The sequence below is a fragment of the Falco punctatus genome, assembly GCF_963210335.1.
Source record: "Falco punctatus genome assembly, chromosome: 2".
In the NCBI taxonomy this organism is placed as follows: domain Eukaryota; kingdom Metazoa; phylum Chordata; class Aves; order Falconiformes; family Falconidae; genus Falco; species Falco punctatus.
This window is the reverse complement of record NC_137581.1, coordinates 18,639,279-18,663,376: the sequence shown is the minus strand read 5'-3', so window position 1 is coordinate 18,663,376 and position 24,098 is coordinate 18,639,279. Positions and strand designations below refer to the sequence as shown.

General features: G+C 37.8%; 1 protein-coding gene across 2 annotated transcripts in view; it reads right to left on the bottom strand.

The window, feature by feature from the left end:
* DDX10 (DEAD-box helicase 10) overlaps positions 1 to 24,098 on the bottom strand; it is a 191,828-nt gene that overhangs the window by 65,174 nt on the left and 102,556 nt on the right. For both annotated transcript variants that reach the window (XR_013926326.1, XM_080377188.1), the window contains exons 14-15: positions 15,874 to 15,987; positions 13,483 to 13,644 (exon numbers count right to left, since the gene is read on the bottom strand). Coding sequence is in view for 1 of the 2 variants with exons in the window: in XM_080377188.1 (XP_080233314.1) it covers positions 13,483 to 13,644; positions 15,874 to 15,987 (276 nt within the window). In the remaining variant the exon portion in view is untranslated. The remainder of the gene's footprint in view (positions 1 to 13,482; positions 13,645 to 15,873; positions 15,988 to 24,098) is intronic.

Here is a 24,098-nt window from a genome sequence, read left to right as displayed (position 1 = left end):
TTCAAGGCAGTAGCCAGAACATTCATTTATTATCACAGGTCAGCAACACCGCGTATGCAGGTTTTGAACAGTGGCTAAATGCAGATTATTTAGACATCATTTAAGGAACAGTTTGGATAGGTCAAGAACCACAGGTTCGTGGACTTAGGAAACAGGAGGGGTGATGGGATCAATGTGCCTGACTAGCACAACACAATCACTGAATCACTCTACTGCAGTGGTTATATCCTGGTTCAGAAGAATATTCTATCTAGATTTTACAACATTTCACTGCAGGACAGTGCACCACAAGCTTTCAAAACTAGCTGCTGTTAGTAGTCTGAGCCTACTTATCTTTGACTTTTAGACCATGTTCAAATAGCCTCCCAACCAGCTTGAAGGAATCTTCATTATCAAAGTTTAGGTCCTTATGTAGATACGCGCTTATTATGCTTCCTCTTAACTTTCTTTTGCAAGGTGAAGAAAATTAACTCTAGGTGTCTCTCAGCATATAGGTCTACTTTCCTAAATACTTCAGGAACAGACATATCTGAGATCTCACCACCTCCCCAGTCCTACCTGTCACTTCTGTTTGTACATTTATAATTCTATCAGCCCTTTTGATCCTGTCAGAAAAATCCCACAGCAATAGTTCACATTGACTTGATCAACAACCACGTCACCCAAACCTTTGTCAAGGTCTGTATCTGTAAGGGAAGAGCTATCAGTCCTAAAATTCTATTTTAAATTTCTCCTTCCTAGAAATTTTTATTTCTGCCTATCTTAAAACACTGTTTTCTTTGTTTGAGCCCAACTTAGCAAGAAAGCTTTTTCCATGTCACTAAAAAAAAGTATCTTGAAATAACACACTTCCCATAAAAAAAATCCCATGGGTTAGCTAGAAATGCGCTTAATCAGAAGCTGGTTTGGGATGTTCCAGTGACTGAGGCTTCGGTTCATTTAATTTGTGCCATGTTTATTTATTAATCAAAATACTTCAGTAAAAAGCCTTGCAGAAATTTCAGTGTATTCCACAAATGTATTTACAAACCAGATTCTGCTCTAATAAAAATATAACGCACATAGTTCATTACACATCTACTTTCCACAAAGCCACACTGGTTAGCATTATATTCCTTTCATTTAGTTCTTCATTAATGGTATTGCACAGCTCAGAGACCTTCTTGATCAGCTTTTTTAAATTTCCTGTAAATTACCCTTTTTTCCCCTCCCCAGTTACACATCTAGTTAACAAGGATGTCTAATAACCTCAATAATCACAGGGATGAAAGTTTTCAGTCATCATCGTGTAATATGGCTAAATCATTTGGCTTTTAACCAAACAGAAAAATTTATGGTTACTGAAATCTTCTACCTTTCCTGCACTAGAACCAACAACAGAACCAGCTCTGCCCAACACAGTGCCAAAGCCACAGATAAAGCAGCTTCTAATACATGGAAAAGCCACTCACTGTTCTTAACTCTGAAGCTACGAAGTCTGCCACTGGCTTCTTTTCACACTCCGTTTCTTCTTTCTTTCACTGTTGAGCTTTAGACCAAAAACTCGTAACCCTTTCATTTCTCCTCAAGGCTCCAACACGCTTATTAAAAAGAAAATATTCTAACATTTACATTCTACGTTCTCAAGTTGGCAAAAAAAAATATTAATAGTAGTATGGCAGCTCTCTGTCATTGCTGAGGTTAGGAATATGTGAAAGATGAGTACATAAACAGTTTAAAAGCCAAGTTTTAGTTATAAAAAGAGAAAACCCAGCAATTTTGAAAGCTGAAGGTTCTTCCCTGCCCCCACCCCAGGAAATCCCCTCTTTGACTCACTTCTTTCTACAGTTGACTACATTTTACTTTGTCCAGAGGGTTAAATGTGATATGGAAAAAATACAGTGTTTATTGCCATGTATAATTAACAGCTTTGTTTCTTATAGTATTTTTTTCAGCTTTTTAATTTGTAAACATTTTTGTATAATAAAAGTCTCCTTTCCTTCTCTTTAAGGATTTGTACATGGGTCGTAACTGCTCAGATTTACATTAAATAAATTCCTTTATTTGGTGATATACTGCTGTTTTACCAGCCTGAAATTTCACTGACCTATTTGTTTACCAAAAGGCAAGAAATTGTTTCACTCAATACAACTAATGCATCCTATGGCACATTTAGCCCTGAGAGAATTTAAAAAGCCTACGGCAAACCTATTTCCTGTAAAAATGTCACGCTTATCTGAGTCATCTGAAGTCTTTTCATTTAAATGCTCAAGAACTACTGCAGATTTTGATCAAAGATTTTAACAATGTATTTTTAATAATTGATCCTTTACATACTGATGCCATAATTTGGAGGTACCAACCTACTCTATTTAACACCTGAGGTGATGGTCTACCACACAACAGATCTTAGAGGTGGCCAAGGTTTGGAACAAATCACTCTGTTGCCTGGAAAACCGTCATTTGCAGATACATCTTAGCTGGAACGAGTACCTGATATAATTTTGTGGTATTTTATTATCTCCTGTCATTTTAGAGGGACAGGACATAGCTAAGGATAGCAAGATGTGTTGCAGAAAATACACACAGCTGTTCAAAAGTTCATAGCATTTCTCACATACTGGCATCGCCATATTCAAGAGCTGATTTCCTCCCAAATTCTGAAGTACATATATGCTCTGTAAAGTGACTGCGGCATCCCACATTTGTCTTCTCTCAGATTTCAGGCCAAGTCTGTCCTGCTTACATGAAAAATATTTTTTTATTATCATTATCTGCTCTGCTTGCAAGCAACTTGGTATCTGAAAATCCAGCTCTAATAAATAAGGCACCAGCCCATAAAGCAAAATTACTATCTAGCTACACAGCCAGCACACACGAGCCAACACAGAATGAAACTGTGACCTCTTCCATAGCAGTTGTGCTCTGCACAGGTGGAAGGAAGAAAAATGAGAACTATTTATTTTACATACATTTTATATTGCTATGTAGTTTAATATTTGTCTTGTTACAGAGATTAGCAAGTCATCTACATGCAAGCAATGCTCCAACCACCGAAACAAACCAACATTCCCTACTGAAAAGATAAAATTGAATCAACTTACTGGTGTTTCTTTGAGTATTATTTAAAAAGACAACAACTGGTTTCAGATGGGATAAAGTTAATTTTCTTCTTAGTAGCTGGCACAGTGCTGTGTTTTGGAATTAGTATGAGAATAATGTTGGTAACACACTGATGCTTTAGCTGCTGCTAAGCAGCACTCACTCTGAATCAAGAATTTTTCAAGTTCCCCGTGCTCTGCCAGTGAGCAGGTGCACAAGAAGCTGGGAGGCAGCACAGCCAGGGCAGGTGACCCAAACTAGCCAAAGAAATATTCCATACACAGAATGTCAAGCTCCGTATATAAACCGGGGGAAGCTGGCCAGGAGCCACGGATCACTGCTTGGGGACTGACTGGGCATTGGGCAGTAGGTGGTGAGCCATTGTATTGTGCATCACTTATGTTTTTTTCCCTTGGGTTTTATTACTCTTTCTCTTCCCTTTTCATTACAATTATTATTGTAATATTTTATTCCAATTATTAAATTGTTCTTATCTCAACCACAAGTTTTACCTTTTTCCCATCCCTCCTCCCCACCCCACTTGGGGGGTGAGGGGTGGGGTGTCAGAGCGAGCGAGTAGCTGCGTGGTACTTAGTTGCCAGCTGCAGTTAAACCACAACAGGAAATTAAGTACAAAATTGTTTACTATTAAATAAACAAATCTTAATACCTTCAGGGTAAAAAGCAAAAGCTTTCTGATTATTTTATGTTTGTTTTATTATTTAGTTTTTTTTAAATCTCTTTAACATTTGGTTTTAAAAATCTACTGAATAATCTCTTCAAGCACCAGACTGCATAAACATAATGATGTAAACCTCATATGTAGAGCTGATATTAGAGCTAATGTTTACTTTATAAGTAGGGAAACTGAAACACATAGGTCTTGTATGACCTATTTAAGACAACACAGGAAAAGTGTGGCATCAAAGGCACGTAAAAAACAGCACAGTGACAACCTTAAACATTAAACAAGCACTGGAAAAAGTCTTAAGAGGCAGTTGGAAAAAAAGGCATTCTCATTTAAAAGAAGAAAACGAGCTAGCAGAAACTGACCCTTAGAAGGACATTGTTAGAAGGAAACCAATGCAGAAAACCAGTGGACAAAACTGAAAATTCTCATTTAACATCTGAACACATTTTAAGGATAGAATTTATTTTTTTAAAAAAGTTGGTAAGTAGGCCATCTGGTTTAAACATATGTATGTTTAACATACATATATTGTCACAAAAGCAATTTGGGATGTCATCAACTGAGGAGGAAAGGGACACAAGATAGGACATGTATACGCAGTTTGTTTCTGACAAATAGCCTCCCAGTAAGAATGAGATATTAAATCACAGTAATTAAAATAGAGAGGCAGTACAGTAACCATCTTTTTTTGTGTGCAAATGGCATCTAAGCCAGATTCTGAACCTACAGAAATCAAAGGGGTTCTTTCAAATGAATTCACAGACCCTTCTATTCCACCCTGTATGCACACACACAAACACACACAGAAAGAGAGGTAAAGGTAACCCTAATTCAACTGAAAACACAACAGAATTACATCAGGAAATAAGTTAGTTAATGGTGTTTAAAACTAACACAGCTGTGACCTAAAACCTTAACGACCAAGTCAATGGGAGTTACGCTGCAAAACACATTAGTATTTTTCTAGAGAAAAGTAGAGGAAAAAGGCAGATGAAGATGTACTTGATCTGATTTTGATTCTGGCCGCTTTTGGTTTTGAAGGAATGATACCATTTAAGAATGGAAATTCATAATCTGGACAGGTCACAGACTCCTGAGCTGTCTGTGCAGCCACTCTTACGGAAACAGCCAGCTCTCATACACCAGATCTGAGTGAAGGCAGAAAACCCCCGCAGCTATCTGCACCTGCCTCAGTAAGCGAAGGGTGCAGCTCCAGTCAAAACCTGCCAGGATGCCTCAAAGACCCGTGACAAGTAAAGGTTAGCATTTTGGGCAGCTGTGCCATTACATCCTCTGGCAGGACAAGCAGCCTGGCATGGAAGCTCCACCTTAGCTGAAGCTAAGCCTGCACTACTTCAGCCTCCGCACACAGCTGCATTTTCCTGGCATTCATCTGACAAGGGTCTACAAAAACAACCTACTCACAGTTACTTCATTTTCTTATTTTTTACATCAACAAGACAAGGGGAAGAACTCCAGTTTTGCTGGAAAACTCTTAGAAAACACTCCAAGGGCACTGAAGGGCACTTCAAGCTTCAAGCCCATCCAGCTGCTGAAGTGAAAGAAAAGCGAACAACGAGCAAGCCCTTGCCTCTGCCAGCAGCACAGTGAGGCCAGACGTGCTGCTGCTAAGACTGAAAAGGGATGCCCGTCAACCCAGCTGTCAGTGTCCCTTCCCCTTCTCTTAATAGCTCTGCACTTGGAACTCAACAGTGGCATTGGCTGCACACTATAGCTATGAAAGGGCTCAGACAGGCCTTTTAACAAATACTCTCTTGACTTACTTTACACATCTCTCCATCTCTAATACTTTTCTTCTTGGCCATTCAGCTAAACGCTCCTCTCAGCAGCAACCTTCTCTTTATATCATGCTCCTACACTAGCACGCTCTTTACAGGAGAGAATTTTATCATCCTCACCCAGCACCACATTAAACCAACTGTACAATCACTTTGAGGTGAAATTTGTCTGATTTCGATGTAAAGGACTATTCAAGTGCTTTACTTAATGAAGAGAATAATACCATACTGAGATTTTTTTTCCCTTCAGATTATTTCCTTTGAAATACGATGCAATCTCTCTTCAGAATTAATGTATTGACTGATTTCAAACTACTAAGACTATTTTTCATGAGTGCGTTTATCTTCCAGCATACTGAATGGTTTGTACTGTACAGCATCTATTTTTCATTAATTGGATTTTATTTTTTTAAATCGTTAGTAAAAATTTGACAAAATGAAGTAAATCCCTGGGGGGTCTTTCCTGTTTCTTGGAACTGCTGTACACAGCATTCAACGATGTATTACAATACGCTACAAGTACTTCTAATATTACTTTAGAAAGCCATAAACAAAACATGTTTAAATCATACTCTGTCTCATCAACAGAAACCATTTGCAACTGCAGGACTGGGAGCTAGGCAGAGCCTAGAGCTGCAGCTGGAGCAGGGCTGCCAACGGCAGGGGTAAGGCACAGGGCATGCCCCCGAGAGCTGTCCCGTTTGGGCATGGCTGTGCCCACCACGGGGCTGCTCAGCCAAGGCACGGGGTGAGGAGTGTGGCAGGGACCAGAGGTAAGGGAGAGACAAAGGCATTACAGCAGGAAGTCAACGCAAAGGAATGCAGTGTGGCATGACACATATAAAGGAAAAATAATCCACTTTAAATATCAGCCACCACCTTAACTGATTTGGTCACGCTTCTCCTACTAGTTAAAGTTACCAGCATTGCTGCTTTTAAAAATAAACTCACAGTTTCTTTCTAACTCTTGGCCAACTGCAGGCTGCAAAGGAATTCTTCCTTAATAAGTAAACTTACATCTCCTTTTTTCCAAAGTCCTTACATCAAATGCGTATATCTTATAAGATATACGCACTTGATATAAGGCTTATGAACAATGAAAGCTTATATCTTCCATTGGATCAATTCAATTCATACAGATTTCAAGTCATCATAAGGTGACCGCAGTTCTCCAAGTACTCTTTCCAAGCATGCCAGATATCCTGTATAGCTGTATAGTACTTCTTCTTTACTAAATGCCCTCTGAAGTATTCATGCCATTTAAACAGCAGCTCTACACTTAGTACTGAGGCTGTTATATCATCCCTTGTATTACAACTCTGGTTTTCTTCCTTAGAGGAAGCATCCTTTCCAGATTCTAAAGAACTGTATGTTAATTAGTTACAGTCTCTCTCTTACTCTCCCCAATATCTAATTGCATAAATACTCATGCAAAAAATACTAGAAAATACTCCTTTGAACTCCATGTTTAAATCTACCTGGATGGTCTCTCTAGGGATACCTTGAACGTAATAATGTGGTTTGTAAGGATACCTTAACACTGAGACAAAGATAAAACAAGAAGGAGAAGTGGTAGACAGAACACCAAATACACTAACCCTAACGAGCAGTAAGGCAGACAGTAGCAAGAGACCTGAAGCCCTGAGTCACTGTTAGATGAACATTAAAGGAATCACACAAGCACAACCTTGAGAAGGTTCACACAGAACTTCATAGCTGATAAGAACAAGAGAAACAATATGTTTATCAGTCTCATGGGAAAGAACAAACTTATTACAGAATATTTGAAAGGCACTGAGAGACTGTGTGGAAAGACCAGCACCTGGAAAAACCCAAGGTCAAGGCCAGTGACTGTGTAAGGGCCCTGTGGTGTGGGTATGGACACTGGAGATACTTCAGGCTCATGCTATTATTTAAGGTATCAGCAAATGTGAGCGTGCTTGTGAATCAAGGGAGTGAGGGTGTTCACAGCTCTGCTAGCAAACGTCAACCCTGATCAGCCAAGAAGAAGGAATAAGCTTGTGCTGCCTGTGCTGTTCATGTTTATGTGAGTGCTGCCTGCGTTTATCTTTTCTGCCGCTCTTGTCTCTGTGGCTACCCATGTGTGTATTGCGTGTGCACATCTGTGCAATACATGCACAGCCTTGCTAGGGCTGGGGCTGTAACCTGGAATAGCAGCAGCCTCCATCTTAACAGACCTGCAGAAGAAACCTCCTGAGCTGAAATCCATGGGATTTGGCTTCTTTTACCACTCTGCAGTCTTCCATTTTCAAGAATGAATTTTAATCAGAAAGTTATTACACTGGGATAAGTATACTCTTCCTGAAATTGCAAGCTATTTATTTTATAAAAGTCTTTCCATAAAGTCTGGTATGAAGAATTTCTTCTTTTAGCCTTGGAAAGAGTTAATTAAAGTAATAATATTTGGGAGAGCAAATATGCAAAGGGTAAAGTATCAGGGTGTATCCTTCTCATTAAAACTACCCACTGTCCCATTAACAAACATGTTTAGGAACAGGAGACAAACCAGAGGTACTCGTTTCAATATAGTTTCTAAAATAGTTCTGTATTTTCTAATGACTTAAGAACAGCATGAGCAAAACCAAGACACCACATAACTCCGACCTTCAAGTGGTACAAATCAGCACCATTTCAGCAGCACAAGGGCCACAAAATATCTCCAGTTTCCTCCCAGCAACAGCAGCATCACTAGAAGATTCCGCAAGGAGTCTCAAAAAACCAAAACATATATTACATTTAAAACACAAGACATGATACAATGCTTACAGTGCAACATCTTCTGAAAGATTCCTCCCCTGTGACCTGAAGTCTAACTGCTGTCATACCTCTATGACCACAGTTGTTTCATGTCTTCCAGGGAGGTACAGAACTGCATCTTGCAGTATCAGGCCCCTGAAGACAGCCTCAGCTTGTTCGCTACTAATACTGCCCAAATAAAATAAAATATAATTTTTTAAAAAATAAAATAATTCTAACCATCTTCTCACACTGATCATCCAAAGTTCACAGTATAACTTACTTGTTGGAAAGCAAGGTAAGAAATAAGGCTCCTATTCATTTTTCCTTCAACACCTATGGGCATTTTTCTGAGCTTGGGTTAGTGCACAGAAAGAGAGGTTATTAAGAAGCAAGATGAATCCCTCTCTGCACTATTTTCCTCCTAACAACAGTGCATTTTCAGTTGAAAACTTGAAAAATGGAGTGTGAAAACATGTTCTGAATACTTTATTCACTTCTCCCTTTACTGTTGTTTATAACATTTTACACATTTCAAAAGAGCTCAAATCTATAGCTCTCGCTGAGCTGTCATTAAGTATCATTAATGCAGAATTCTTTTTACATCATCTTGATCAGTGTTACTGCCCTTTCCCTTGTGCTTAACTGCTAAAATTTACTTTGCTTCCAAAACTTCAATAAGCATTAATTACATCACAATTATACCTCAGGTTTATTTTTATCTATCTGATTTTCAGTTTTTCACCATTTGCAGAGGAAGGAGAGGATAACAAAATATGAGGCTCATGAAGGAAACCTAATTAGGGTGTAGATGCTTTGCAAGTTTCGACAAGCCTTAAGGCACTGCAACACACATCTCATCTAATCCAAGCATTTTGTGAATGCAGCAAAACATTTTTCTGATCATACTGAAAACTGTGCTCACATAAATGACAGTCACAAATGGATTTAAAAGTAATAGCCTGTGGATACCTTCTGAATAGTTTTGCTTTTCATCAGAAATGGTTTTGCAAGGAAAGTTCAGATTAAGCTTACAGTCCATATTCACCTAAAAAAAAAAGCTTATTTTGTGCAAATTTTGATTTTAAGAAGTTGTTTTTTTCCCCCCAAGATCTTTAATGTTCAATATTATATTGAAGAAACCATAAAAGAGGGATTCTCAATGAAGATGACCTATAAAATGACAACTTTATGAAAACACTGCTTTTTCTACATCCACTAAAAATCTAAATTGAAAACTGAACCCACATGCAAGATACAGAAAACCGGATGAAACACCACATGCTTCCATAGCACCCTGTAAATTATTTTGTTATTCTAAGTCACCACTTTAAAGCCAATATAGAGGCTCCGGGTGTTAGCATACATTCAGCTTCAGAGGACTTTTTGATTGCTGATGTTCATAACCAAGTAGCTGGCTGCTACATTTGGTTTATACAGAATGAAAACACATCTGTCTCCAGTGGTCTTCTAATCTACCTATATAGTAACTTCAATAAATGTAGCATGTTTCAAAAATTGATTTAAAAGAAGAAATAAAACTGCCAAACATACAAACCAAGAAACTACACCAAGCATCAGCTGCAGCAGTAAGAAAAAGAATTAAGAGGAGGAAATATGAATCAAGATACAGACATTTGAAACTTGCTGGAAGTGAAGGAACAGATGAAAGTTACATCGATGAAAAAGTTAAGTAAAGATCTTGAACAAATCTGAAGCAAAAGCAGATAGGAAAAAATTAGCCATGGCCCTTTCAAAAAGCTAGCATGGAGAGAGCTGCAGGAGAGTTCAGTAATCAAGATGGAAAATGAAAAAACAGATGTCACATCTGCTGTTAGAAAAGGTGTCAAATGGACAAAGATCTACAGTAGCCCGCTTGCGGGAAGGAAATTAAAGATGGGAATGAAATAATTAGCATTACTGCAGAAAGGTAAGGTCAGATGACAGAGTTCATGCTATGGCATGATGTATTTTGGCTGCTAGTGAAGTATGGAGGATTTTAAAAAAAGCAATGACATTCACAAGTGATGGATTTCAGACTTCGTATAGAAGGGACTGCTGAATGCCAGTGAGGAGACGTGTAAGGTGGGATGAAAGTATGTGCCTTTCAAAAGCTCCTCTCTAACTGACATGAAGTAGCACTAAGACAGCTGTACTTACACAAAATCTGAAGTCACAAAAATAATAAAAGAAAGTCTCCTAGACTTTTTGTTGCTTTCATAGCCTTTGTTGTTAACACACTTGAATCTCTTTCAGGTTTCATCCTCTCCCTCCAAGAGAGGCTAGGAAATAACTTACACCATTAGTCCATCAGGCTCACTTGCACAATCAAACTTTTAATAGCAAATTCAGGTAAGGATCAGGGACCTGATGAGGCTTCTGCAGCACAGTCACGATACATACACTTGAGTAGTTGTTCTTCCTTCACATCACCGAGATGCCAGCCAAATATTAAATCTCAACTAAGTATCTGCTACTAAGCAATTACATTATCTTTTGGGAAGGGAAAATTTATGAAGTGGGAGAATTATTAAATAACCACTGTGAAAGTAACCACATGATTCCTTTTTACTGTGAAGCAGTTCAAATTTTTCCCTAGCATTCTTTCATGAACAAAGGACCGATGACTTGCACCACTGACAATGCGATAAATTCCCCAAAAAATATTAGTGAGAAACCAATGGCTGAAATGGCTAAAATAATACTTATCTATAACACTTACCTAAATTATGCCATAGAACTTCTCCATGTAGTGTGAATTTAACTAATTACACATTTTCTGCTAAAAAAAAGCCTGAATCATATTGCCACACAATACTAACAATGTAGCTTCTTCATGGGTCACTGGATAAGTAGATCTTCTGATCACTAGACGAGCTTCACATGACCCAAGAGAAAGGAGGTGGTTCTTGTCTCTGCTTGGATGTGACAAAAGAGCAGGACTTGACATACTTGCCTAACTATTACTATTACAGCTTTTTCCTAAGCAGCAACATCTGACTGTCAAGAACCACAGACATAAAAGGTGACTTAGTAATAAGGTAGAGTAACAGAAATCCATTCAATCCACATGGCAGCCTTATCTTATGTAGCTTGTATTAATTAATAGGTAAAATCAACTGGTATCTCAAACTCGAATGCCTTCTGAAGTGAGGATGGAGGATCACCATTAACCACAAGGTTAGTGAGACAACAGGGAGGCAAACAAGGTTCTACCAAAGTAAATCCTGAACTCCCACCTATCACCTTCCTGTCCCTTCTTCCCTTTTAAGTTACATCTCCTTTAGATTTGGATATTAGGGTACTAAACTGTTGCTAAGACCATTTCAATACTTAAATGACGATCAGAAAACTGAATACTTCATTGCGTACAGAGAATTTACCATATGAAATATTTTTCACCTCAAATTATTAAACCACAAATACAGAATCTGAATGTGCATGCAATAACTGAATGCACTAAGGTAGCCCTAAAAACTAGACCCATATATCACAGTACCTGAATCAGAAGACTTTTTAAAAAAAATATATTTCCTTCTTTTTGACATACTACCATTCTTTTTTTAATTTCATTTCATAAAGGATAATAATTAGGTGTAACGTGAAAAACACTCATGAAGTAATTAGGTTATAAGAAACTTGTTATAAGTTATAAAGTTATAAGAAATTTTTCATAATTACAAAAAATGCCCATGATATTGATGATGTGGTCAGTCCTGTTCATTTTGCCTGCCTCACTTTTGAAAAGACACATTCTCTTTTCATAGTATCTCCACAGTTGAATTTTTTTTTAATGCAGGTAAATACCAGATCAGTGTCATTTGTTCTCCTTGGCATTGTAATGATAAAGCTATCTTAACAGACCAGCTGATGAAGTATTTAATCACTGAAGTCTGATGTCAAACATATAAAAGCGTTAGTCAGAGTATATGAATCTGCTAGTGAATAGCAGATGGATTGGAAAGTCGGTCTCTCCTTCCTTATTAAGCTGCATCCTTGAAATTTGATAGCATTGCTTTCTGTAAAATTGACTATGATTTCACCTATAGCGCAGGAAACAATTTGTTTGCAGCTGCTTTCAAATGCAACACTTCACTAAAGAAGAGGTGAGATTTTTTTGTAGATGTCAAATGACTGTAACAGGACTACAGGAGCAGACTTTCAAATTAGGCATGTGAAGTACACTTTGACTTTAGCTGGAATACTTCAATGCCTAAACATAACTTGAAGCTTTCAGAAATTCCCACCAAATTATTTTGTTTAAATACAAACCTTAACAGATGCTGGAATACATAGCACTAATTGTTAGCCATCAGTGGATAAAGTCAAACTGGATAAAGTCAGCATTTGCAGAGCAGGTCAAAAAAACAACACTTTTAATGCTTTGGAAATTAGAAGCTTTGAGTATAAAGCAGGCCTTTACTAACACAAAGTCCTGGGATTTAACATTTATCCATTTTCTGGAGAAATCCAAACCCTTCTCACAACAAATAACAGAACAATCCCTGAACTCAAAGACATCCAGCTGTATTCCATATGACTGGTACATGACAAGGTCAGAAAACTCTACTTTGGTCCATGACAAGTAACACAGAAGCAGTTTGCAAACTTACAGTCTGCAACTTAAAAGTTTTTAAATGCCAGAGAGAAGCCAGACCGCAGATACTGACGTTTTCAAATTACAGCCATGTAATTATATGACACTATCTCAACAATTCATTACATGAATTTCGCCTACCTGAAATGTAACATTGAATGTTAAGCAAGCGGTAGTCTGAAGATTTTTTAGAGACATTCTTTCTCTTCCCCTTCCCCCTAAACATCTTCATTATTTGTTAGAGCAACTATGTCAAGCACTTTCTTTTTGTGAAATAAACCTTTCCACCGAACACTGCTTAAAAAGAAAAAAACAAACAATGCCCACCAGAGTTTAAAGTTGTAAATCACTGTCACCAACAACTGGTATTGCATAATGCTTGTGTTATCCAGCTATTTACATCTGAACAGTCTCCCTGTGTGCAATATAGTCTTGAAAAAAATCAACAAATTTAAATGAACTTGTACTATACTTATTTAAGTACTTCTCCTCACCAAGAAATTCGTATCACCGTATCCATTTCTGCACTTCAGTAACTGAGGTTGAAATCAACTTACCCTATGTTTTTCCTTTACTTTCTTCCTGTATTCTTCTTTGTCAAATTTGTCTTCTTCCCGCAGAATCTCTTTCACTTTATCTAAGTTGATGCCACTGGAATCATCTTCCTCATCTGCTTTCGCCAAACTGGATTTTTGCACAGGTGGCCACTGCTGCACTAACTGAATTATACAGTCAACAAGAAAAGTAATGGTTAGGATCACTTATTCCACATCAAAGTTTTGAGGTGTTAAATACTCCAATACATCATTTTTCTAGACTAAATAGAAGAGGCCATTCGCAAAGGTGACAAACAAACGCAACTTTTGCACAATACAAACCCTGATAAGTTTATTTAACATCACATTCAGTCAAAAATGGATATTTGAAAATAACATCTGCATTACACCATATTACTGTTTAATGGATTCACTTGAACATCTTCCCCTATTTTTCTCCCTTTGCCTAACAGAACAAATAATTTATAATCCTGCTGATCATTTTGGGAGAAAAATCATATTTGCTTTCAAGAAATGACTCTCCCGAATATATGCAACACAAGAGAACAAAACACTAGTAAATCTAAACTGTACGTTTTCTTGTAAACATTCAATATTCCACCATATTAATTGAGAGAAAACTGAGATAAGCTTTCATCACACAGTGCACGGAAAAAACGTAACTGCAGGTTCGTGTTTTGGGAGAAGCAAGGAGAACAGCAGTGGAGGGTTTTATTTGTTATTGTATAAAACCAGGATTGGAAATGTTTGATGATTCGAGTCTGACTTGTGGATGACATGCTGAACACATCCAGCTTCCCTTAAATATCTGAAACTCTAAAGCAAAGACAAAGACTACATACTCACCAAAAAATATCCCCACCTATCTTAATAGCTTAAACTTGTGGTATGTCATCACCTGGGGACAGCCTTTGCAAAATCGTTCTTGCTTATGGATTGGCAGAGTAGTAATTTAGAAAAAGAAATGACAGCCTGTCTTTGAGATAATGCAAAACCAAACATGTTTAGGACTCCCTAATGCACACAGGGTGTTTTTCACCTTAATACTGATAAACCCAACCTACTGTTCCCACTTCCTTTCGTAAAATGGAGTTTGCGTACTTGTATTTCCTAGAAAGATACATTTCTTAAAGGAGTTTTACTTTATCAAAGAGAAGCACGTGGAGCAGAACAGTAAACTGTGAAGCACACTTTTACACAGCTCAGAAAAAAAGTAGGAACAACATACATCAATGCAAATGTTATGTTTCCTTAAATAAGGTACCCCTTCTCTATTGTGCTGCTTTTCTAACTACAATCTTTGTGCTTCTTTTTTTTCTCTCCATTCTCACTCCTTTTTGCTTCATTGTGTAGATTCATAAACATTTGTGCATGTATTTTAAGATGAGACAACTGCTTTTAAATATCTTTAAAATATTTAAATATATTTAAATATAAAATATTTAAAGATAATTTATAAAGAAGATATAACCTCTAAAACCTTTTAAATTTTGTCTCATGTCAGTAATTATACACCTATAGTCCCTTCATCTGCAATATAAAATGCTTTATTTGGTCACAAAAGTAAATTATATACTTGTAAAGGTGACCTCTCTTTCAGTATATGTCTTGGTGAACTGAATCTAAAGTAAAAAAAAAACAAAAAAACCAACCACCTGCTTTTTTCTTAATGCTGGAAATGGAAGAACAACATACACTGCATCTGAAGCTTTGAAATCAAATTTCACAAAGGTTTATGCAGTGTGGAGACTTGCTAGTAAGGTTATTGCCACAATGAAACCCTAGAGTGACTGGCACCCACAACAGTTCCCTTTGATACAAAATCAATCCATTTTTCCAGGTGCTATTAAAAGATCCAATTAAATTACTGGAAAATTTCAATGCACTGTTACATCACCACCAGTAAGCAAAAAATTGGTACTTCCTTAGCTTTCCTAACAAAACCTTTAATCTGGAAATAGTGAATGCTGGGAAGAAAACCAAGAACTTAACTCCCATACATTAACTCAAGACTTGGGGCAGCTTTGGCAAATAGCTACAGGAAAATTGTTTTACATTTCTGCAAGGAAAAAATAGGCTGTTGATTCAACCTGAAATTGAAGATAACAGGCAGAAAAGAGGTGCGGTTCTGTACATCCACTAACAGCTCCTTTGTATCTTACACATACAAAGGTGAACAGAGGCGAGTGCCCAGCATTCCTCTTTTTCCCAATGGAACTGAATTCTAAATGGAAGCTGAGCAGTTCTGCAAAACTTAAACCCATAACAAAAACCACACACTTTTGAGAAGCATTACCTTTTTATATGGATATAAAGTAGAAGTATTTTTGTCTTTATATAAACTACAAATACAGTTCCCACCAAAATACAGTTATTTTGAATTGATCTTACCTCTCCATCTTCAGTAAAAACTACTTTTGTATTGACTCTAAATTTCTTCTTCAAGATTTTTTTGGCTTCTTGGGTTTTAGTTGTTTTTTTCTTCATCTTTGATTTTGATGTATTCTGTATAAAATAAAATGAGATTTCTTATTATTTTTTCCAGTCACAGAGTATATGCTTTAAACTTTCTTGAAAGCAATTAGATGTATTAAAATGTAATTCCTAAAACACATGAGTAAGAGTAATTTTCAGTAAAAATGAGCTAACAGACCTTTTCATAAAAGTGTTTTAAGCTGGCCTTATCACAAGGAACTCATTTACTCTGATAAAAATTATGCATAACTTAAATCCTGTCAGCAGCAGGACACCCTAAATCTCACTAACCTTTCTGGGGTAAGGGCACTAGATTCACCAGTTTACACTCTTAGCAAGCCTCATCAGACAAGAAATCCAGTATAACTGACCAAAGCCATTAGCTACCACTGATCAGATACCATTTTCATCTCACTTGTCATCACACTGTCCCCAGGCACTGAAGCACACCAGCTTGAGTTATTTTTGTGTCAATGAAGGCCACAAGTGGCCATGCAAGAACCTTCCTATTTCATAGCTCTTGTCCCTTGCAGTACCAGCAGGGTGTGGAACATCAGTGCTAGGAGATGTTAAGCAAACTTAGCATTAAGTAACGTTCAGAATCACAAAAGTTATTAACATCACAGGAAGAATGTTGCAGTGAAACAAAGTGGTAAAGACACAAGGGAAACCAACAAATGAGTCAGTAGAGATTCTGAAACCTAGACATTAACAACACTTTCAACAGGTTGAGGTCGTTCTTTCCTGGCTATCACTGAGAAAGCAACACCGACCAGAAAAAGCAAATACCAGCAAAACAGTATCCCTATACAAAAAACACACTGATACTGAAGTTACATTTATTTTTTTGTGCTGCAATCTTGCTGTTAGAAAGAAGAGGTGAAGAGGTCACTTCTATTTTTGACAGCAATTGGAACATTTATCCAGAGTCTTTTCACAAATTGGAGGTAGTTTGCAACTCTGGGAGGACCATTTCAATCACTTCTGTAAAATGCAATGGACAATAAATTGTCACATCCACAGATGTGATACACAGATGTAAGTTTCTCAGAGCCACCCATCTGGTGGCAACATCATGGAACCAAAGAGCATGGAGGATCCCAACCTCCAGCTCTTCTTCTGAGAGCCCTCCTTTCAGGAACAAAGGCCCTACATGTTTCAGGCACCTAACAAGACACAACCCACACAGAGGACATTTCAAGCAGAAACTGTCATTACAGAAGGTATTTTATAGCACCAGATATTCTGTAGGACGATCTGAAGACTCCATAGGAGAAGACCCACAACTCATTTATCATCCGGTAAAGACTGCAAACCTCCACTACTCAGGAAAAAGTGCCTGAAAAACAATCACTGAACTGTCTAAACTTCTGATAAATACCAGGAAGTGGTCAAAGCAACTGGAAAGAAAAATAAAAACTTAAATTTCTTTTCTCACTTTTTTATTTTGGTCATTTTTAATCAGTTTCATGTTCTATACCAAATCCACTATAAAAGGAAGCAAAAGAAATTAACTCAGAAAGTCACTGTCATTATGGTCAGCACACTAATGCACAGAAATATGAACTATAAAAGAGAAAAATTACAGTCTTCCTAACAGGAAAAATGGTTTATGACAGCTACAGCACTGTTTTATGAAGTAATGACCATATCTATTATAGAAAAAGTAACTGTAGCAGCACTTACATCCTCAGCCTTGTCATACGATTTTTGTTGCACTGTGCAGTTACTACTACCAAGGCACACCTTCAACAGTTCAGAAAGCTGCACTATTCCTTAACTCCTGCTGCTTATCTTACGAGCATAAATTGAGAGCCTGAATAAGCATAAAATCCTTACCTTTAAATATGGACTACTTGGTAAAGAACAGGAATTGTCTAGATGAACAATTTAAAGAGAAGTACTTCGAGGTGGTACGATGCTACTTCTCACTACCACAGTGTTTTCTTCCACCAGTTGCTTTTGGGGTTTTTGGTTGGGATTTTTTTGTTTGTTTGTTTTCTTCTTAAATAATCTTTTATTTCTGCCAGTATTATTGGTACTAGCATAATATGCTAATTAAAAAAAAAGGTGACTGAAAGTTTCGAATTGGTACAATATTTTGTAAAATTATATTTAAATGTGAACCTCAGCTGTTTACATTTCTTGGTTTAAGAAAGGTTTTCTGTTTTAAGAAAGAGCACAAATATCCAATGGGCTGTCTTTGCATGCATACACAGTCAATACTTCCAGTTGTACCTTTTTCCCCCCACCCTCCTCTGTGTGATTTTGAGAAATATTTTGATGCTGCAAAGTATCACGGAAAAAGATGGGATAGGACAAAATTTCCAAACAAAGAGCAGGAACAAGAGGAGGAAGAAACAAATGGTAAGCTAAATTCCCCCGCTATATACCTAAAAAGCACAGGATAAGATCAGTGTGTGAATTTGGCAGATTTACAATATGCAGCATTAAGAAAAGGTAAGAGATCAGAATTTTAAAAAACATACAGGAGAGAGCATTAGCATAAAACTCTAAACACCTCATAGATAATTAAACTGTGTTTTTTGTTAGGACACTCATTGCTTTCTAAATTGAAAATGCTTCAATGAGGATGGCTGTCAAGGCTCCCTCAGTTTCAGACACTGTCTCCTGACTGACCGTCACAGTTCAAGACCAAACAGGCTCAGATAGCAAAACATTTTCATCACAGATGTAGGCACAATTTTACAAACTACATGACTTCACTTCTCGGCAGAAGCGATGTAGCCCAGGAAGGAAGTTGGATGAGCTAGTACAGTGGTTTCTGACACCTCCCTGTCCCAAGGGGGAGGCTACATGGTGCAGGAGAAGAGTCAGGCAGGTCAGCCATGGGGTGTATATATTTCTGGGGTCCCATAAATGCAACTTTGGTCCTCTCCCAGGGACCTCCTCTCACACTGTTCTGGAGTCCTTATGTAGTCCTAAGGTCTCTCTTCTGCCACCTAAGCCTCTCCCTCCATATGACTCCAGTATCATCTTTCAGAACATCTGCTCCCCAAGTCTCAAAGCCTCTCCCCATATTCCCTGTCCCAGCAGCTGCCACTCTATCTTGAACATATCTGAGCTGAGTGTTCCTCCAACTGGCTGCAGACTTGGTGCAGGATGGGTCGTTTACATCCACCACAGCTCCTGGCATCCTCCCCCATCCACGCTATCCCTGTGACCCCCTCACCCAAATACCTAATGACACCACCTGTCTTTGCTTCCACCCCACATCTGAATGGCTACATTGAAGCATCAAGTCCTCACCAAGCAGGAGTCTGATTCATCCACTGTAAGAAGCATTAATACCAATGCATAGCAGACCTCAGGCTTTCCTAATCTTCAGTGCCAACCTCTCAGTTCCCTGCACTTTCAAGCCATTATGCTTTCTCATTCCCCATTTTCACCTTTTGTACTAGAAGATACCTAACAATTTACAAGCAGCAGGTCGGCATTTAACCCACATTCTTGTAGCTTCATCTGTTCTTCACAATGAGTTCACCATATCAGCAGACACCACCAGCTGCTGGAGGCTGCCAGAAGATCATTTCCATCTGTTAACCTCAACTGCTGCAAATGCAGCTGTGGCAGGAGCACCGACTCCTCTCTTAACTGCTCAGCTAACAGCTGAAATCTGGGGTCACAGGCTTTGCAGGCAGAAGCACTGTCACACCAGCAGACAAGAGAGGACGGAGGGTTTCTGCTGACACACCTGTCCTTGCCCTGGTGCCAGAGCAAGCCACCAGCCTGGACACTTTACAGTGAGCTGAGAAGGCGTAGCAGCTCCCCACACCAACTGGCTCACTCAGAAAACGTTGTGTATCAAAACCTGCTCAACTAACACCTACCTCAGTAGATCCATTTCTACAGCTGAATTATACCATCAAATAAGCCACTGACTGAACCGAAGTGGGCATGCATGATCTGGGCTCAGGTTTCCATGTTGCTGTTAGATACCAAAGGGATTCTGCAGCTGAACTCAAGTTGGTAACGCAAGTTAAAGCATCAGCCGGTGCTCGTACGCTTCCATGACAGTGAGGAGGGGCTGCCTGCTACCCACCAGCACATACATTTTGCTCTGCGCCCTATAAAATCGGCCGACAAAGATATGGCAATAGTTAAACTGATCAAACAAGATCAGAGTGATAATCAACCTCTTTAAAATGGTATACACCAGTCAAGCATTAGAAGTTAAGTCACATTAGTTTATGAACATTTCATAAGACTTGGGCTCAGCTGCAGGGTTGGGGGATGTTCTATTGTTACTAATCAAAAGCCTAAATTTCTTATTCCTTTTGCACATGCCAGATGGCTTGCTGGGTTGTTTAATGAGTTAGAATAAAGACTAGCTCTTAAAAGCACAGAAAATTCAAACATTTTGATACAGGATCAGAAACGATACAGCTAATCTGCAAGTTTTTTTCTGTTTTTCTCAAAAAGGAGAGGGTTTTGTTTTCTGGCTTAAAAGGTCTGATATTCTTTGCTGGATTTATGACAAAGCCTTTCTAAATTAAGATACTAAATTAAGTGTCTTAAAGTATCTTAAATTAAGATACTTTCTAAATTAAGACAAGTTTAAGACATAAGATTTACTATTTTTCAATTATTTTTTTTTCATAAAAGACAGGGCATCAGAAACAAATGTCAGTAAATTTTGCTATTCTAACATGGAATATTTTTTATTATTAATACAATTTTTGAAGTCAATAGTTTAGACTGAGTATGTAATCCTCTGTAACTCAGGATCAAAGCACTTAGCATCTGTTACCCAAAAACATTTGCTTTGACCTTTGGACTGTTACAAATCATCAAATGTAAAGTTTCTTTTTTTCTAACTATAATTTCCTTCTTAATTTCAACTCAACAAGCCTGTAAAAGCAAGCACAGAATATTGACTAGAGAAGGCACCTAAAGACAGGACTACCTTATTGTGGCTGAGTAAAACATTAGTAGAAAAACATGTTATAAACCGTTTTCCAGTCCTTGTAGCTATTACAGGCATTACTGCTTTTCTAGGGCTTTAGTGGGCTTTTTTCCTCCCCCCTGCTTACCCTTTACAATTCTTAGGAAGAATGGTGCTGTACCTGGAAATATTTTTCAGTCTCTCCCAACATCATTACATTACTTTACCCAGAACTGAACAGTAACCACCTCTGAGAAAAAAGAACCGATGCAGTACTCAACTTCACACACTGATTTTGTATTTCTTCAAGAAAGTGCCCACAACAGGAGCAAGTATTATTTTTTGTATTTTCACCATGTATGGTGAAATTATTTTTGTATTATCACCATGTATGTCAATCCCCCTGGCAAGCTACTGAGCTTAGACTCAGAAGTCATTCCCCACAAAATAAGACACAGGACAGATTGAAGCTACCAAACTTCAAAGACAAAGAAAAAGGCCATCTTTATCTTCACGCTGTGGAGAGCCCACAGACATGGTTTGCATCTGGGCAGGCACTAAGAAACTTTCAGAAGATTGAGTACCCTCCAACCACAAGTCTAAAGCAGCTTAACCATAACGCGTTAGCTCTCAACTCCATAAACCTCCCAAATTCAGCCTATGAGGCTTTGATTACCTACAACAGAGATAAGGTTAGAAGAGAGAGAAACTTTCACTCCTCCTGACAAACACCTACCCACAGAAGCAGCAGTGAGATACAAACTTTGCATCCCGTACAGAACTATAAAATGTAAGGAGGAAAACATCAAGAGAAGCAAAATAACCATACTTAGTTTAAAAGTCCAGTGCATATTACTTCAAGCACCTACAAAATTCTAAACACCAACAGCTTCCTCTTGGTAATACAATTTGACTCAACCAGCCATCTGTCTTACCATTGAGTATGAAAGACCGGAGGAGAAGAAGAAATCCTAGGAAGCGGCATGACCACAAGGAGATGTATGGATGCTGCTTTCCCTCATGATCTGTGGTAGCTAGGTGGTCTCTTTTCATTCCCAGCCCACCTCTCTGTAATGACAGCTATTTCAGTCCTTCCTGATTTCTGCTGTCTGCTCACAACCCAAGGCCCCTTTGTGCGATCAGGAACATCAGCACAAGCCAAAGCAACTGAGAAACAGCAGTGCAAAGTTCTTCAAACCATCCCTCCATTTCCACAACACAACTCCCACAACCTTTCCTAGGAAAACAAGCTTCTTTTGTTGGGCGTGTTGTGTGTTGGGGTTTTTAATGTATTTTTAATGTAATACAAGTGAAGCCGATTTTGTTTTGGTTAAGTATTCTTTTTCTTTTTTGATTAAGTGTTAAAAACTAGGAAGCTTAAATTCACCAACACTATCCAACCAACTTGCACAGTACCTATATACATCACTGAGTACAGCTTTTACCATAACAATTATGAAGATATGGAAATAGGCAGGTTGGTACTCAAAAGACAAAACCAGCATTCCTTACATGTTGTTCTATTTGCTTCTCTATGAACTTTTAAAACACATCAGTTAAGTATCAAGATCAACATGATTTTGAATTTTTCAAGTGATGGCTTAAATTAAAAGGGTAGATTGATGGGGTTCTTGTTTTGTGGCATTTTTTCTTCAGTGTGTGGGTGTTTGTGTTATTTTGCTTTTTTTTAACTAGTATCATGCAAGGTTTCAATGAAGATACTGAGAAAGAACAAAGTCAAAACTGGTGGCTCGCAACTCCTTACACAGTATTACAGTTTAGCCAGGGAAATTCTGGACAGCTGAATCACTTGCTACATCTATGCATTATTTACTTTTTAAACATACTGAGAGAACGTTGACTTTGAGAGAGAGCATTTTCTAGGGTAGAACAACCTACAGAGGGAACTGAACGTGGCTTTTACAGTAGCAGTTGTGAAGATAAGGATAAATCCAGGTTGGTATTCAAAAGAAAAACAGCACTCAGCATGCAGAATAGCATAGATAAGAATCCTTTCACAAATCACAGCAACAGGAGAGGAAAAACAAAAACTAGAGGAAGTAAGAAAAGCTTCTAATAACCACTGTTCAGTATTGTTAACCACATTATGGACCAAGACCACAAGACCAGCAAGCAGCTCACCACGCTATCATTCCCGTTTAAATTGCCCTTCAATTCAAAGAAACAGCAACAAATAGAAGAAACCATAGCAAAGACAGAACTGTACTATGGCAACCACACACTTAGATGATGTTTGCCTTTGGTTTTGATTACCATTAGGACAGAAGATCACATCTGAATCTGAATTTCATTAGAGTTTTGTGTTTGGGTGCAAGTGTTTGGTTAGAGAGGATGTCTCAGTAAACAAGACATTTATTTTCTATAAAACCAATTAAGCCACAAAAATTGAAAAGAACTAAAAATTAAAATCTCGGAATTTAACACAAAATGCAAGAGTGAGGATTAAAAAAACTACCAACTTACAACTTGTGAAAACAAGTGGAATCTTCTGCAATATATTTACATGATGAGCTTGGTTCTATGTTCAGACAGGTATTTGCTAAAATTCCTTTTATTTAGAGAAAGGCATTGATTTAGAAGATCATTTTTATCTGTATATAGACTACGATAGCAGAAAAAAGGAGAAAGAGTCACCGGTAAATGGCTCAATGCCCAGTATTTCTCCCCAGCCATAGACAAAAAACAAGCTTAACGACAGAAATCTTTATTAAATGGTTCAAGTGATAAATCTAACCCCCATTTTTGAAACCACATAGCAGTATTTCTCTAGAATATTTCTAAAACACTGTAAACAGCTAAAATAATTTTCTACTGAATTATTATGCTTTTTTTTCTATGAATGAATGTATACTCCATGTGATACCTGACTGTTCTTTCCAGAAGCTGCTATCAAGACTTAAAATTTGGAGTTTTGGCAAAGGGTAAAAGAGACAGAGGCTGAACTTTCTCTTCCTAGCAAGTCAGCAAAAAAAGCAAAGATAAAAAAAAGATTATATAGCAAAATTTAGTTTAAATTACTGTACTTATTCTGTGAATTACAACTTAAAAACCATAACCATCTAAACAATAGCAAAGACACCAGCATTTTCAACACAAACTCTCTTTGCAGGGGTTCCTTACATCAGTAGAGCTGCACTTCCAGCTATGAATCTAGATGAGATAAGGGTTTTTTTATTTCACACATTTCTCTACCCCCCATTCATGTTAAAAGGTT